The sequence below is a fragment of the Bactrocera dorsalis genome, chromosome 3, assembly GCF_023373825.1.
Source record: "Bactrocera dorsalis isolate Fly_Bdor chromosome 3, ASM2337382v1, whole genome shotgun sequence".
Lineage (NCBI taxonomy): Eukaryota > Metazoa > Arthropoda > Insecta > Diptera > Tephritidae > Bactrocera > Bactrocera dorsalis.
The window spans coordinates 86,514,399-86,527,360 of NC_064305.1; the positions used below are offsets into that span (position 1 = coordinate 86,514,399).

General features: G+C 35.3%; 2 protein-coding genes across 3 annotated transcripts in view; one reads left to right on the plus strand and one right to left on the minus strand.

Moving 5' to 3' along the window:
* LOC105229665 (uncharacterized) overlaps positions 1-12,962 on the minus strand; it is a 339,005-nt gene that overhangs the window by 206,131 nt on the left and 119,912 nt on the right. The gene's annotated exons all lie outside the window — the stretch shown is intronic.
* On the plus strand, positions 628-7,713 carry LOC109579785 (early boundary activity protein 2). The gene has a single exon (XM_019991575.3). The coding sequence runs from the start codon at positions 5,917-5,919 to the stop codon at positions 6,820-6,822; it is 906 nt and encodes a 301-aa protein (XP_019847134.2). The 5' UTR covers positions 628-5,916; the 3' UTR covers positions 6,823-7,713.

The following is a 12,962-nucleotide window of genomic DNA, read 5'->3' on the forward strand; positions in this document are numbered from 1 at the left end:
CAAGACCTATAGATCCATCACCCGGAATGCACGAATTAAGGGAACACCTATTCGTTCCGATCCTAATAGGATTTGGCTAAAAGTGACCTCTACAACTAGCTTATTCCGCTGTGCCCAGACAAGTGGAATATGGATGTCTGATGCAATCGCTAATGAGCTCATGCAGTCCTTATCTAGCTTTGGGTTCACTGTCAGCGTTAGAAAAACTAAATTCCGTACTAAAAAAAACTTCTCAGAAATCATTGAATCCATTAAAGCTCGTGACGGCATCACTTCCCACATATCGCATTAATCAATGAATTTATTGAGAGAACACTATGGTAAGCAGATAATTTCACGTTATAAGCCAGTCGTTTCGCCAACAAGATCATGTGATATCACACCGCTAGACTTTCTCCTGTGGGAATATGTAAATTCTAAAGGCTGTGCGGACAATCCCCGTTCCAATCCAAGCCTTGGAGCAAAACATAACACGTGTCATTAACCAGTTATCAAGCCGAAATGCTTGTACGACCCAGCGAAAATTGGACTCAAGGGATGGACTATCTGAGACATAGCCGAAGCCAACATTCAAAAAAGTTGATTTTCAAAAAATTAATGCCGAAGAATGTTCTTTCGAATGATAAGAAACATTCCTTATTAAATTTGAAGTATACGTCGTTTTTCTTAAAGAAAAAAGGGAACCTACCAATGGATCATCATTTAAATATAGTAAATTGTTTCATTTCCTTTTACACTATTAAGTTAATAAAAATATTTAAAATTACAAAAATCAACTATGAACTCTGCTCACATTTCGACGACATTGCGTATATTCCCGACGGGTCAATGAAATCATTAACGTCGAACAAAAGCGACAGCAGCCGACATTGAAACTAGCAACAACAGCAACAAAGCACAATTAAATAAAACGTGAAAAAACTCAGCGCGATGGAACAAGTACTCTCAAGTGAGCAATAACATAAATGCTGCACAAAAAAGCGCCAACAACAATATGGGGCTGTGAATGTTAATGAAAACTGCAGCGAAAACAATAAAAATAAGGCGAAAAAAACTTTAACAAAAAATTAAATTATACAATAAACAAAAAAGGTATTTAAATATTTAAGGCATTTAAGCGACGCGGAGCGAAATCGGGAGTATACAAAAACGCGTAGCGGCTGTGTGCATTTTGCGGCATGCAACATGTATGGGCAAATACAAACTTTATGAGTGCATGAATTTACCGTTTTTTTAACTGAAATATGCAGCACTTTTATGCGTTCGTTCTCGTTGCCGGCGTTGCCATTTATTTATTGAACGTTAGTTGCTATGAAATGTTGTGAATTCTCATGAGTAATTGTTTTTTGATTGTTGCATGGTCGCATGTGAGAGGTACTCACACATATAAATATGTGTATATGCAAACATTTAAAGCATTATTTATATATACAACACATACATATTTATCTGCGATGTTTACTTATTCATGAATTGCAGTTGCAGGCCGGTAAAATACTTCAACTATTTGCTGCTGCTCAGCGATAGCCTGCGTTGCCAACTGCGTTTTTTTTTATTTATTTACGCATTTTTATTCTTCACTATATTTTTTGTGTTGTTGTCACTGCGAATGTAATCCATTGCAATGGTTGAATGCCAATGAAATATTCTGTTGAAATTGATTTTTTTTTAATTGCTTGATTCATGCAACAATTTTTTGCTGCTAAACTTTCATAACTGTTTTTTGGTTTATATACGTTTTTTCTTTCAGCGCTTGATTGGCCTCTAGGCTTATTTGTAATTGTATTTTTTCGATAAAAATAATTGAAAGGATTTTAAGCTCCAGTAAAGCTTAAATATTAAATATATAAATACAACAAAGCTTTCCTTCACAACATTTTTATACTTGAGAGAGAGCCAGCTACACAGCGAGAGATAGCAGATTCTCGAAAAAATTTAATGCTATAACGACTTGGAAGTATGACAAATCCAACAGCCAATGAAGGTCTCTCAAAATTGCATATCCAGAACCAAGAATCATGTAACGGGGTTTTCAATAGAGAGACGTCATGTTTTCTCTCGTTCTTTTGACATTTCTCTTTAGTAAGGTTTACCATTTTATCATGGAAACATATACGATCCAGCAACGAGTCGAAATTATTAAAATAAGCTACAATTTATGGTTGTCATAATCGTCCAATCAGATCAACAATTGAGCGTCTAGTGGAAAAATTTATATCCATAGGCACAATACAAAATGTTCCCGTGCAACTGAGACAAAACAGTGTCCGTTGTGTCGAGAATTTTGCTGCCGTTAGCAAGAGGAAGACCCATATCAGTCTCTCACACATCGATCTTAAGCTTAGGGCATCTCTGTGATGTCGTTGTGGCGAATTCGGCGACGTCATTGGGCCGTATTTCTTCCGCGATTATCAAGATCGTCACGTTACTGTGCATAACAATCGCTACCGCTCAATGATAACCGAATATTTTTGACAAGAGTTGGATGATATGGACTTGGTCAATAAGTGGTTTCAACAGGACGGCGTCACAAGTCACACAGCGAATTTCACAATCGATTTATTGAAAACCAAGTTTGGAGAACATGTTGTCTCACAAAATGGCTCAGTCAATTGACCGTCTCGGTCGTGCAATTTGACGCCGTTAGACTATTTGTAGTATGGCTACGTCAAGGCTATGGTCTATGCCATATATTGTTAACTTTATGTTACCTTCCTAGAGAAATGTCGCCGAGGGAAGGAATTTTAACAAAGAGACAAACATCACCAGAAAGTTACCCCTCAGTGGTATGCCCATATTTTTTACTCACTCCACAGTGACTAAGAAATGCATCTCAATTTCTAATTATACAATATATAGTGTAAAAGCAGACCTTAAGACGATTTACACGACAATAGAATCTAGGAAAGCGAAATAAACCCGGATTACTGCAAACTACTTACTTCTGTACTATTACCAAGAGATGTTCATTGATCCTTTTGTATTTGAAAAGTATATAACCATTTTAAACTTAAATGGGTCTCTGGCCCTGTAGATTTACCTATAAGAAGGTAGTGCGTTGTCAGACAATTTACCCAAAAAAAGGGACAAACTGAGCTAAAAACATTGCTAAACTGATACTGCCAGAACCATTATCTGTGACTGGTCCACCCACACACTATCTTGCGAGAGCACCAGAGAGAAAAATGAGACGACACTGTCTTCAAACATTGCAAAGATGAAATTTTGACTGGAACTTGCACAAAATGGTAAGATGACAGTGGGCTTTTATAGAGCAGCTTTTCACAGTGCTTTTACTATATTGCTATGTACTAAAAGTCTCAAAAATTTAAAGATGCAAATTTTAACCAAAACACATTATGGAACAACTTGTTGACAACGGGATGATAGGAGTATAAATATAATATACTAGAGCGGGTCGATTTACAGGGAGCCAACAAAAAAATTGCGCATGTAGGAATTGTTCTACCAAACCTGCTGAACAAATTTGCCCAAGAGACTATGGATCTGAAAATTAAGTCGTAGATGCTTTTTGGTATTCTGTTGATCATTTGTCGGAATCGACCAGATCGAACGACTATATCACGTAACTCCTATACAACCGATTATTCAGATTTTTTAAACTTCGACATAAAAATCGCTGGCACGAAACTGATTTTAGACCCACAGGCAAAGCTCGCTCTTAGGCACAGTTGTTCAGAATGAGAGATCACATTACACGAATATTTCGCTCATTAAATTTGTAATTTTTTTTGTTATTTCTGAATTCAGCAAACGAAATCCCAAAATTCAATTAGAGGCTCTAAGTAAAAATGAATTTATTAGCAAACGAAAACATTTGCAACTGAAAGCGAAAGCGTAAATGCCAAGCGCCTAGCCGCAGTGCAATGGAGATGATGCGAAAAGAGTGATTAAAATGCTAAATAATAACAACGCACTCATACACATGCGAATGAGCAATATCAGTGGCGACATCTAATGTCCGTAAAATTAAACAAAAAAGAGTCATTGAAAAGCTGTAAAAACCAGCATGAGTGAGTCACTGGTTAGGGGAGGTGCAGCTTGTTTTTGTAATATTTTCTTTTGCTCTTATTTTTATTGTTTTTTTTTACAATGAAATAATATAAAAATAAATGTGGAAATTTTAAAAATCTAGTACATAAGTGTAGAATGTGTATGTAAACATATATGCGTAAAGTATCGCCATCAATTTGATATCAACGACCAAATTCAAGGCTAAGCGATTATCAGTATAAACTTGTGTATTATATACATGTATTTATGTATTCGATGTTTAAAAGTTACATGCAAAGCAAGTAGAGAAAATTAATTTGCATATAAATATCATTCATATGATAATATGAATATAAAGGGGAAACCTTTAACAAGCACAAAGAAGATAATTAGGTCATTAGTACAGTAATTAACCAGTTAAAATTTTGGTTATTAAATATTTTACATTACACATTATCACAAATTACTTAATTTAGTATTTTTCTGATTTTTTTCCCAGTTATCCCGATACCTCAATGCCGCATATGCCCGAAATATTAATGAAAATATTACTTTTTCTTCTACCTGCTCAATACACAATACTCAGCGGTAGAAATCGAAATAATCACGTTATGTAAAATGTGGTGATCAATCAAGGCCAGTCCAGGTAACCAACCGAACTGAGGCTTTGACGAGTATCAAATTACGATCATGTTATTAACGGGTTACATAGGTTTCCTCGGGTAAAAAACGGCCTTTTTTCAATAATTTTTTTCTCATCTAAAAAATGAAATATTTTATTAGAAATTACAAACATACACTATTAACAAAGAAATCCTCTTTCTATTTCGTCTAAACTTGGATCATTTATTGATTTCAATACGTTTGCTTAAATTTGAGTGATTACCTTTAGTGGTTTTAGTTGGTTTTTAAAGATATAGAATTTTCTAAAGGAATAATTGTCAAAATACGCTTGAAAAAGTAGAGAAAAACTCCGCATTTAGAGTATAAATAAATTTAAAGAGGTAGTTGGTATTCTTCGCTTCCAGATTAAAGCAAATCCTTGGCAAGTTCAAGTAACTTATCACCAAAATAATAATTTGTTTAATTTTTATTAATTCTTTAGAAAACATACATGCTTTTCTTAAGTTTTGGGACTGCAAAAATCATTGGCATAAGTGCGGATTACTTTGAAGGCGAGTGTAAAATATCAACTGAAAATTTCCTAAGGCCGCCTCAAGAAATCTATTATATTCCGACACCAATATTTTATTCTTTAAAGTATGCAAATTTCTTTCGCCTTCTAAATATTTTTAATTTTCTTAGACAAAAATAATTTTTATTTTTTTATTTTTCCATAGCTAGGAAAAATATAAAATAATACTGTTTTGTCAAAGGTAAAAGGTCTAAAAGTTGAAAATTTACCCAAATTTTTTCCAAAAATTATTTGCGAAGCTTATTTCAAAAGATTGTAACTCCAAAAGCAAATAGTCTTCTCTTTTCTGCTCTCGGTCAAACATATAAACAATTTACGAAGAAGCTTTCGTTCGCAAAATGAAAGCTCGTGATTCGGTGAAAGGTACAATACAGCTCGAACTCAAACGAGCAGTTATCCAGAGTTACATGGAATATATTTTCTCTCGAATAAACTGATTGAGATGAGAATGATAAGTATTAAGCGTGATTTTTTTTTGTATACCTACAAACACACTGTCCTAAATTCATAGTATGTAACCCACGCTCTCGCTCTCTCTCTCTCAACTTAATAGAAGCAACATTTTACCTGCTTGATACTTGTAAAAAAGCATAAAAGCCGAGCCACCTTCGCTTTATGGTCATACACATGCGGTCATTGCTGGCTACAAAAACTCTAAGAGGTTCAAATATTAATTTTAGTAAACACTGTATTTTTAAAAGACTTTTATGGGTCAAATATTGCGTAAAATTTCTAACACTCTCTTACCAAACACTCTGTTCACCACATGCCTGAAGCGCAGACGCAATCTACAAAATAAAAGCAATGCAGCCAAAAGACAACGTATTCCCTACGAGGAACCTTTGAATTCGGTGTATGTAACACATTCAAACGTAAGAAATATTGCACCCGAAATAATAAGACCTTCAAAATACATGTACGTTGATAATGCAAAACCTAACACTAACGAAGAGGAAATTCCACACAAAACACACACCGTACTTATAACTGTATTCAAGAAAGAACCAGAAGAAACTGCAGTACAAATAACACCAACAATTCAGAACCACCAGATAAAACAAGAAGAAGTTACAGCGCAAACATCGGCACACGATCAAGTAAGAGAAGAAGTGACTAATACTGAACGTCAATTAATCAAAGAAGAACCGAATGAACGTGACAACGAGAGTGACAGAGAACAACTCTCCGATGAGTACTCAACTGAAATAACTGACGATATCAGCAGCTCGAATATAACTGAGCAAGAAACAGATGAGGACGCACATATGATAAAACTAGGACCGAACGGTACAACGATACCGAAAGCGAAGTACGACAAGATTCGTTGGTCTAGCAGTTCGTTTGCAACACGAAAACTGCTTATGTGCGTATTTGGCGCCGAAACGCTTGCTACGCACTCCTTCAGCGGCAGGATCGCGCCATTGTACTATAAGCATAAAGATACAAAAAAGCCCAGATTGGATCCAGACAAAGTAGCTGATATAATTTATTGTATACAGAAACGATTTAAATGCTCAGAGAAAACAATTCGAGCTGTGATCTCTTCAAAATGCGGAGACGAAGCGAAAAAATTTACAAATTTGAGAGATGCAAATAAGTTTTGCAAATTTTGAGAGAGAAAAATATACATAAAATTTGACGAATCTCTTATTTTTGTTGTTTTGTGTTTAATTTTATAAAATATAGGGACTGTTCGGGAGACAGGCTGCATGGAAATACTGCTTTGAAATATGTCTATTTTTAGGCCTCAAAAATCCATTTCGGGATACTATCAATACATAAAATATAATAAGTGTCTAAAAAGAGCATTCTATTTGATATAACTAATTTATTTACAATACAATGTTTACTAAATTCGCTGAACTAATTTCATTAAAATTTCATTTTAGCTTCAGTATTCTTATAAGAATAAAAATAACCGCTAGATGGCGCAGAAGACCATTCTAAAATATTGGCTCGATTGAAGTTCGAGATGCAAATTAAGTCAGATAGTCTTAAATAACACTTACACTAAGTCGAAATTGGACACTGTTTATTACGGAGCACGGCTAACACACTTGTTACAAATCAGTTACTTTGTAATCTATTAAAAAATTTAGGCAAAACTACATCCTACAATGTATTATGTCAACTACACCTGTGATCTTTCATTTTCAACCTGTGCTCTTCCATTTTTTAAATACTCTTTTTTCCTTCGACGGTTTACGTATACTCTCTCTTCGATGCACAATCGCCTGATGGCCTTACGAATTTCTCTTTCAGAGCATTTAAATACATTTTTTACACAATATATGATATCATCCACTACGAGTGGATTCAGTTGCGGTTTTCGTGAGGTGAGATACGGTATGGACAAGAGGGAACATGTATGAGTAGCAAGCGTTTCGTGGTCGAATACCATCCGTGAAAGTGCGCGTGTAACATGGGAAACTGTGTCCCAGTCAATTTTGTTGTATTCTTGCTGCAATACGGCTGTGCCATTTAGTCCTAAGATATGTAAATCATAGCATTTTTCATTTTTTTCACCATATGTGAGCGGTGGATTTGAGTTAATATTCCGAATTTCAGTGCTTTGCTCTAACTCGTCGGAAAAGCATTTTAAGGGTGAATTCTGAACAATCGTTTGATCTGCATAGTCACTCCCTAGTTCCAAGTGCTGAGGGAATACTAAAGTTTGTTCTGCTTCTTCAGAAAAATTGTTTGCACTATCTTCTGTCACATTAACTGGCTTTAAGTCATGTAAAATGTAAGGCTCGGTCATTGCTTCATTCAATTTTTTTTGAGCTGCTATTCGTTCCGTAAGTAAAATATTACTGAAGCCAAACAGCAAAGGATCTCGCTTTTTATACCTTTTTTTTAATTTTGTTCACTTAATGGTTGTGTAATAATGCTATAAACTAATTATTTGCATCAATATTGTTAGGCTGGGGGGACAAAGTGATTTTATGATTTGGACACTTTTAGATAAACTGTAGCAACCCAAAAACCACTCGACGGATTTTAACCAAATTTTGTGCAAAGCACTACTTTTACACCGTTATGTCACATTTTCAGGTTGAGTGAAATTGGACTAAAACCACAATTACTTTCCAGCATAATAAAAATTTCATCAGAGTTACTCAAATAAATAAATAGAACACCAATGAGGATATCGGAATAGGATTTTGCATAGACCAAGGTAGACACTTCTCAATGAAAATTGTTAGAAATCGTACCATAACTTTTCAAGGTCCCCAGTTACCGAATATGGCAAGCTTTAAACTTATGTCGGGATCTATAACAAAAATGTGGATAAACTTACGAGATATTTTTATGAAATAAGTGGTTATCTTTTACTGAGAATAATGTGATGTGGAGTGAAATTGGATTAAATTGTTTCAGTATTTCAACTAGTTTTATGGCGGCTTTTAGTAATCGATTGACAATTTCGACGAATAACGGGTATTGAATTCAAATTCATTTTTGAAAATAAGTCCACGCATTTTGACCTTAAAGAAACTACAAGTATATAATATTTGGCGGCATCCGAGCTCAGCTTTTCCTGACGTTAGTATATTTTCACTGAAGAGGACCATAAGTTACTGCAGAAACATAAAATAGAATACATAGTTTTAGAGAAGAATTATTGATGATAAAATTTTAATTTGTTTTTTAAGCCCTGCTTAGTCTGTAAACTATTTAAAAATATAATTTTTTTAGCCAAATTATTTTAATAGACAAAGTTATAGATTCAAGGTAAGTTGAACAAGTAGAAAAATATTTTGCATAATTTTTCAACAATAAAAAATGCAAAGTTTTACAAAAAACAAATATTAAGTGGTCTAAAAAGTTTTTTCGTATTTCTAATCAAACTTCAACCTATTTTCATTATAATAATAAATTAATAAAAAAAAAAAAAAACAATATTAAAGTCGAGATCTCTCGAAATACGCATTAAAAATTTCAATTCTGCAACGCTGTTTCTGGAATAATAAAACTCAGCTCTCCCTCTCTCTCTGCAGAGAGCATAATTTTCCATTTCTTTAATTCATTTTCGTTTTCTTAAAAGCATTTCACTCTTTCGTTCGAACTTTGTGCAGTATCCATTCTCTCTCTATCTTTCTCTTTTCTCACTTCTTTTTCCATCAAACTTGTATCTGCCTGTGCACCTTTTTGTTCTTTGCTCGCAGACGGTGCCAACACCGAACCACTAATGTTTTTGTTTTAACAACATTTAACTATTGTTGTTGTTCTAACATAATAGATTTTTGCTCAAGCAAATGCAAAGTGTTAATGCGTGCGTTTTAGAGAGAAGTAAAACAATAATAAAGTGTTATGTGTTGTTGAAAAGAAAAGTTCATTGAACCCAGAACTTTTGTTGGTCTCTGAACACTAAAATAATTTTATCAGCAAATGTTTGTCGTCGTGTATGATATTTTAGAATTCCACAGTATTTTGACAAAGAACGAAAACTGTTTTACATTTTTGAAGACCAGTTCGAGCTTCACTAATGTGAAACGATGTACCGAGAGAGCGAATTCTAATCAAAATGTCATAACATAGTTTTTCTGAGTTACATGCAATAAATATTTAGTCAGAAGATCTGTTCGATAGTTGGGCATGGAGGTGGTTGTATATGGTTATATACAGACATACCATAGAATTTATTTCATTCGAGGATAATATTATGGCATGGTAAATATTTCCTATTGGGATTTGTTAGGGTAGAAATATCTTTCCAATCATATTCATAATAATTTATTAGAGTTATTCCGTTTATAGTAAAATTTTAATGAGTTTTGATTGATTTGATGTACTACTTTAATATTATAAAAAAAATATTGATAAAAAAAAAATTAGTGCCGGTCATTGCTGGAGTGTGACCGACTCTCAACACTAATGCGCGACTGGCAATATGTCAAATTTAATTACGAAAGTGGCAGTCAAATGACAATAATAAATAGTTCAAACTCTGGCGGCATTTTAAACCAACTCGTTACTCGTTTGGTGAATGTCAAAATACATAAGTTTTGTTTAAAAAATCGACTCACAAATATTGTTATAAATTGTCATTATTTTGACAACAGCTTTCATTGAATTTGACGTGATAAAAGTAAACCATATTAAGGCGTTGTGTTCTGAGATTGCAACGTTGATTTGGACAATAATTTTTGTCAAATTCTGAAAAGGAAAATGTGTCAAATAAAAAGATTTCTGTACAAAAAATGGGTTTCGATTGGTCAGTTAGTATGGCAGCTATTTGCTGTAGTAGTCCGATCTGAACAATATGTTCTGGGATTGTAGTGGAGCCATAGACAATAGATTATTGGGCAATTCGTGAAGATATCTCATCAAATATGAAAGATATTCATACTAAAACTAAAATTTGATTGGTCAGTTTGCATGGCAGCAATATGCCATACTAGTTCGTCATGTACAATACTTTCGGAGATTGTAGTGGTGCCGTAGATAATTAATCTTGGTGAACTTTGTCAAGATATTCGTGAAACACGAAAGGTTTCTATACAGGCATTTCATTTTTATAAGTCAGTTTGTATGGCAGCTATATGACATACTGTTTCGATCTGAATAAAAACTTTGGAGATTGTATCATTACTCTGGGCACTAATTATTGTCAAATTTCATGAAGATATCTTGTAAAATAAAAAAGTGCTCCATACAAGCACTTGATTCCGATCGTTCAGTTTATATGACAGCTATATGCTACAAACCTCCGATTTCGGCGATTCCATAAAATGACCGTCATCTTGCGAAGAAACGGAGGTGAGCAGAATTTTAGAACGATATCTGAAAAATTAAGTGAGATGGAAAGGCAGACGGAAAAAGTGCGACTCAGCGCGTCAAGCTGATCATTTATATACACATCTGCAGCGTCTCCGACGTTTTCTTCAAAGTTCGGAGTTCAGAGCTTCGTAGCAAGCTGTTCGGTGTATAATAAAGTTATTCAACTACAATAAGCACAAACCGCTGAGTATGTGGATACCGTCATTTTAAAGCGGTCATAAGTTTGACAGCAATAATGGCAGAATTATGATACAAAAACGATACACGCCCATTTTTTACGAATATATAAACGTACAACATTCATACATCATGCACATAACTAATGTTAATATTATTTCGGAATTTCGCATTATTTGCTGCCTGTCTCTCTGCCATAACAATCCATTTCGCATACAAGCACATCGAAATCAAGCTGCAATAACGCTCAGTCTGGCAGAAAATTCTTATCACAAAGAACTTTATAATCATGGCTGAGCGTCAGAGCTCTCAGTGGTCACAAGCGCAACAATATTTCCAGTTTGCTTGCGAAATGCCAGCAATTAAAAGCGCTTAATTTCATTTCGCCTCGCCACGCAGTGCGCCACAGCGTATGAGTAATATTTTGGGTGTGGAGGCCAAAAACACAAAAATCCATATCGAAAGCATTTTTAACACACAATTGCTATCTCTTCAATGATTTATGGCCGATTATATGCATTTACAAGCCGCAATATAGCCAAACCCAATAACAACAACCGAGTGCACAGCTGCAAAAACAAACTTTTCATTGCTGCCACAAAATGCTGCGCACCCGTGGCATTGTGGCGGCGCAAATTTGCTGTTAGTTGCTTGTTGTTGCTGCCAGCTGGCGCTTTGTAGCGAAAGTGTTGCAAAGCAGGCGCAGCAATGCAGTTTAATTTCAGTTGCCTTTTCGTGTTTCATTTGTGCGCGCGAGCGTTTGTTGCTTTTTTGCGCCGTTTTTGTTGGCTCCCCATGCATGAGTTTTGCTTGTTTGGCAAATGTGCATGTATGTATGCTTGTGCGTTTTTTTCATGCATTTTCACTATGCGAATTCTTTTGCCGTGAAAGTGGAACAAGTTTTCGTTTGGTTTTTGCCTTTTGCCTTTCATTGGCGGCAACTTTTCGACTGTTAACCATGAAAATGCCAATTGCACGCGCTTCACACGCACACACACACACCCATACACGCACACTCGCTTGTGCTGCCGCTTGCTTTATGCACCGTAGCGCGCTGCTGGCGCCTTTCAACGGCAACTGGCAAAGCGCCGCTTGCGTTCGCTGAAAGTTCCCGCTTATCTGTCGCTTGCAATTTATTTATTTGCGTCGGCTTTTGTTACTGCGCCGCCGCCATTGTGGTTGCTGGTGTTGTAGCTGCCGGTGCTGCAATTGAAATTTATCGCACTTTCTGCAGCTGCCACCGCCGCTGCGGCCGACACATTCGCGCCCCAATGCGATTTCAACACCAAATGTGTCGCTGCGCGCCGCTCGTCGCTAGCAACTTTCAAGTACGAATGCTCGTGGCAGCGTCTCTTGAATTTTTAAAATTTTGCACTTTTTTCTCAACACGCTGGATTTTTTGTTGTTCGGTTTGCGTTTTTTTTTCGTTGACTTGGTGCTACCAACTCCTTCGCCTTTCGTGGCTGCGCACGTGACACAATTATAATTTCGTTATTTTGTTGTTGTTGCATTGCGTTTTCTTTTTATGTATTTTTCGCAGCTAAGTTTTCCCGAAATGCACATTTTTGTGTTTCGTTTTCTTTTTGTGTGTGTTTGTATCGCCTTCACTTTCTAATCTGCTTGGTAACCCTGAACAGTGAACAGTGTCTGTTATTTATTGCTGCGCTGGATATGCATTTATTGCGCTTTGTTGTTTCTATTGTTATCTTTTTGTATTGTATGCATTTATTTTAAGCGAATTTATTGTTGGGTTTTTTTTAGTTTTTTTAACTGTTTTATTGTTAGGGTTTTG